Source organism: Humulus lupulus, chromosome 1 (genome assembly GCF_963169125.1).
Source record: "Humulus lupulus chromosome 1, drHumLupu1.1, whole genome shotgun sequence".
Classification (NCBI taxonomy): domain Eukaryota; kingdom Viridiplantae; phylum Streptophyta; class Magnoliopsida; order Rosales; family Cannabaceae; genus Humulus; species Humulus lupulus.
In genome coordinates this window covers 159,271,266-159,276,311 of record NC_084793.1, presented here as the reverse complement: position 1 = coordinate 159,276,311, position 5,046 = coordinate 159,271,266, and the positions used below count along the sequence as shown (strand labels likewise).

At 36.1% G+C, this 5,046-nt stretch overlaps 1 protein-coding gene across 1 annotated transcript; it reads right to left on the bottom strand.

Annotated features, from left to right (window-relative positions):
* Nucleotides 1-550: 550 nt before the first annotated feature.
* Nucleotides 551-2,684, bottom strand: LOC133823838 (zinc finger BED domain-containing protein RICESLEEPER 2-like). Its single transcript, XM_062256686.1, has 4 exons — nt 1,495-2,684; nt 949-1,390; nt 775-868; nt 551-612 (listed from the first exon to the last, which is right to left on the bottom strand). Exons 1-4 carry the CDS (start codon nt 2,682-2,684, stop codon nt 551-553), a joined length of 1,788 nt encoding a protein of 595 aa, XP_062112670.1.
* Nucleotides 2,685-5,046: the final 2,362 nt, after the last annotated feature.

Genomic DNA, 5,046 nt, shown 5'->3' with positions numbered 1-5,046 from the left:
TGCGTTTCAGGTCTGAATAACTTTTCTGTCGACTCTGGGAGGCGAGCATATGCGCTCTAATCTTCTCAATCGCCTCATTGGTCCTAGGGATGTAAATGGGGCGGATCTGATCCGCCCCGGTAGTGATCCGACCCGATCCGAATACACTTCCGACCCGATCCGATAGGCTTTTGGAGCGGATCGGATCCGACCCGGTCCATCTGGGTCGGGTCAGACCCGATCCGACAATTTTTTTTATTATTTTATTTATAAATCACACCATAGCACTATTAAAAAAAAAATACTAAAGTATAAATGAAAGTTTTTCAAAAAAAACAAAGTTTTAATAAAGTATATTATATCATTAAAAACAAAGTCATTATATCATTAATTATATTAAGAATTCACCAACACATACTAATAATAAAGTACATTAACTACATTAAATCAATTATAAAACTTTGATATTCTACCCTAATCTTCAAGATCTATTATGTATGGGTCCTGCAAAGAAAAGAAACAAAAATATTAATAATAGAAGTTTAATTATTTATTTGATTTATTTTAAAAACTAAAACATAGTTGGATCTATGTCATTATCTTCATCATTAATGGTGACTAGTTTAGTCGCTCCTGCAGAAAAAAAATATCAAACATTAACTATCAAAATTTTAAAACAAAATATAAGTATAAATACCTTGTTTGTCTTTCACCAACCAACTTTGAATACAGACCAAATTGTTATATATATAAAACAAAAAATAAGTATAAATACCTTGTTTGTCTTTCACCAACCAACTTTGAGTACAGACCAATGCCTCCAATGTAGTTGGATGAAGTCTCGATCGATGTGAACCCACATGTCTACCACCAGTGCTAAATGCAGACTCTGAAGCAACAGTACCAATAGGCACAGCAAATATGTGCTTTGGCAATCTTGTTCAACATGGGATATTTAAATCCTGTTACCTTCCAATAATTGCATATATCAAAGAATTCATCAGTCCTAGGTAACACCTTCTCATCCAAATAGGCATCTAACTCTGACTTCACATTCTCTGCACCAGATGCAACTATAACATATGTATCATAGTTCGATAGATCATCCTTTGTTGAAAAAGATGCTGATGTATTATCCAATTGCTGACTTCTTTCGCTTAAATCAGGACATTTAGACTTATACTCATCTAATAGATCATAACAAAGCTTGCGGGCCTTCTCAATCTCAATCTCATATAGATCATTTCCATAAAGCTTAGGAAAAAAATATTCGATCAACATAAATTTGTACCTTGGATCCAAAACAACTGCAACAGTCATAAGTCCATGAATCTCTTCCCAATACTTTTGAAACTTAGACATCATTTGAGTTGCCATATTCTTAATAAACAACTCACTGATGTCATCCATGCTTCAATTTTCAACTTAATTTTACATATCATTGGGAAAAAAAGATTAGCAGTAGGATACTTAGTTCCAGAAAATAACAACGTCACCTCATAAAATACTTCCAACTTGTCACATAATTTCTGAGCTCTAATCCAATCATCATCTGATGGTAGACATTTATACTTTGGATCACGTAGCTTTGATCGTTCAAACACTTTCTTGTACAATAAAGCTGTTTTGAGCATCAAGTACGTTGAATTCCACCTTGTCACACAATCAAGTGACAGTTTCTTAGTACATGTCACTCCGAGAAGACGAGCAGTGTCCTCAAATTTTTCATACCTCTTTGGTGTGCTTGACCAATAAGCAACACTATCTCGAATCTTGTCAATGCTGTCGCCAATAACAGACAAGCCATCCCTAACAATTAGATTCAAAATATGTGCACAACAACGCATATGAAGTAGCTTTCCATTTAAAAGGAAACACTTAGAATCAAATTGTTCCTTCAAAAGTGGAATCATTGCATCGTTCGTAGTACAATTATCTACAGTCACTGTACTAATCTTGTGTTCAATATTCCATTCAGACATGCAAGAACTTAGAGTTTCTGTAAGTGTTGGAGCATCATGTGGGCATGGCACATATCTAAAGCTTATAATTTGACTACGCAACTTCCAAGAGTCATCAATAAAGTGAGCTATCACAGCCATATATCCCCTCTTTTGATGATTGGCCGTCCACATATCAGTGGTTAAGGCTATTCTACTTTTATTTTTCTCCAAAACTTCTCGAAATTTTTCTTTCTCAATCTTGTATATTTTCAAAATGTCAGACCTAATTGTATTCCTTGACACCATTTGAAACATAGGTGAAATAGTATTCGAATAGTCTATAAAACCACTATGCTCTACCATCGACAAAGGGTACTCATGTAGAATGATCATTTCAGCCAACTTTTTTCTTCCTAGTTCAGGATCAAGATTGAAGGTAACTGAGGGGCTTGCGGTAGGATTCTTGGCAAGTTGTTTCTGTCTTACTGGACATCTTTCCATGTGAAGAAGTAAGTGTTTAGTCCCCTTACTACTCTCTCCCACTAATTTCCTCCCACAGTGATTGCAAACTGCTTTTAGTTTACCATCAATCTTTTGCAATGTAAAATGATCCCATGCAGGAGATGTTTTCTTTCGTTTTATACCTCTACTCTCATTCACATCACTTCTATTATCAAGAGATTGCACTTCTTGTATATTTGTTGAAGGAACAAAATCAACATCATCCACACAATTAGACTCGGTAACATCTTGGGTTGACATACTTATAGTTTGATTTAACCTACATTGCATCCACATTATAAAATATATCAAAATAATGATGCATTAAAAACTTTTAAAAAATGATAACTAGATCTATAAAACATCGAGCAACATTTCCCCTATTTTATTGACCTAACCATATCTCAATATCAATTAAAACAATCAAACAACACACAAGTTTTCAACCTTATGTCACCACAACACACAAATTTCTCAGAACCTACTTCACTAAGACACACAAGTTCTCAACCTTCCGTTATCACCGCAGCACACAAAAATCTCAGAACCTACTTCACTATGGATGAATATGTAAGATATTCAAACTCTTCTAACTTTTATAAAATATTAACAAAGAAAATTAAACTTCCATAATACACAATAATAAACACATATATATACACAATTATAAATCAGTAATTCCATGCATTCAACCCAATGCCCATTTACATGACCCAGAATTATAATTCCATGCATATAGATTTTTCAAGTCCTTAATTATTATACGAAATCATCCAAGCATAATTATAACCCAGAATTCTCAAATAGATTTTTCAAGTCCTTAGAAGACCCTCCCCACTATTTACATGACTTTTTTATTAGCCAATAGTATATATATTTAAGGGGCTCATATAGATAGGATGTGGATCATGTGATAAGGTTTAATGTTTTGTTGTCAAGCAACTGCATTCTTTGTTAACAAGGATGGAGATAGTTTATGAAAAAAAGAGGAACAAGATTAAGTTTTCTTTACCAAGATAGGCTTCCCATCTTTATGTTGATTTTAAATACTAGAGAAGTATCAAACTTTTAACTTTCTGTTATGAAGAAATTGTCAAAGAGTGATGAGCTTGGAGATGTTAGTCTATGGTAGTATAATTTAAGAAGCAAGTTTGTCTTTTGGGCTAGTTATCTAAAAGTTGTGGTTCGCACATGTGCTTTCAGATATCAGTGATACTGTCAATAAGGACAGTAAAAATTATAGTAAATCCTTTGAGGTACTATGAGAAGTTGTGTGGAAGATTGGAAGAGATTGTGTTGAAGATTGGAAGAGATTGTGTTGAAGATTGGACACAAATATGCTATCTTTCGTCTTTGCACTTTATGCCTGCAATAGTGATTACTTGAGAGTTCGTAGAGTAATTTTTCATGCTTGTTCTTACAACTTTTACATGTCTCCCAATGCAACTGTTCATATGACTAGCTTCTATTTTCTTCTTACAACTGTTCATGATCATAAGATCATACATATATACCATGATAATTCCTAGTTCAAAACTTAATTATTAGAGATTAAAATCAGGTAATAAGAGAAAAGATTACTCACGGCAACAACAACTCCAGCAGACAACTTAATGGAAGCACTGAAATACCCATGAAGGTAGAGATCATGAAACACAAATCCAGAGTCAGACCCTGAAAAAATACAGACCACCAAGCCATTTTCACACCTCGGTAAAGAAAACCAAATCAGAACCTTAAAATAAACTACATAGAAAAAAAAAATACAGACCTCATTATGGTCTCCTTTCTTGTACCTGGGTTATCAATCCATGGCTATGAAATTGATAAATCCCCAAATAAGAAAACCTAGGAGAGAGAGAGAGCCCACGAGAGAGAAGATGGGAGAGAAACCACAAGAAAAAGAGAGAGAACCCAGGTGAGAGAGAGAACTTGCGAGTCAGAGGTTGATTTCTGAACTGAAGAAGATGAAGAAGTGAAGGGTATGTGCTTTTGTTTGTTTACGTTACTGAAGAAGATGAGAGAACCAAACCCAAGTCAATAAACGTTTTTTTTTTTAAAAAAAGCTACCGGGGCGGGTCACGACCCGCCCCGTAATAATTACTACCGGATCAGATCGGGGCAGCGACCCGCCCCGCATTTCGACCCGCTTAATCCGGATCAGAATCTTCCTGTCGGATCGGAGCTCCGACCCGCCCCGTTCAACCGGATCATTTTGACATTCCTAATTGGTCCTCTGAACCATCTCTGGACCCAGATATCTCCTCTCACCTGTCTCATCCCAATGAATAGGTGATCTACACTTCTTTCCATAAAGCATCTCGTACGGAGCCACTCCAATGTCGCCTGATAACTGTTGTTGTACGAGAACTCGATCAAAGGGAGATACTTACTCCACGATCCCCCAAAATCAAGCACACATGCTCGTAGCATATCCTCCAATATCTGAATCATCCTCTCAGACTGCCCATCCGTCTGAGGATGATAAGCGGTACTAAACCGTAACTGCGTGCCCATAGCCTTCTGCAGACTCTCCCAAAACTTGGAAGTGAAGGTGGGGGTCTCTCTCTGTCGGATACTATCGACCTTGGAGCCCCATGAAGTCGAACAATCTCCTTCACAT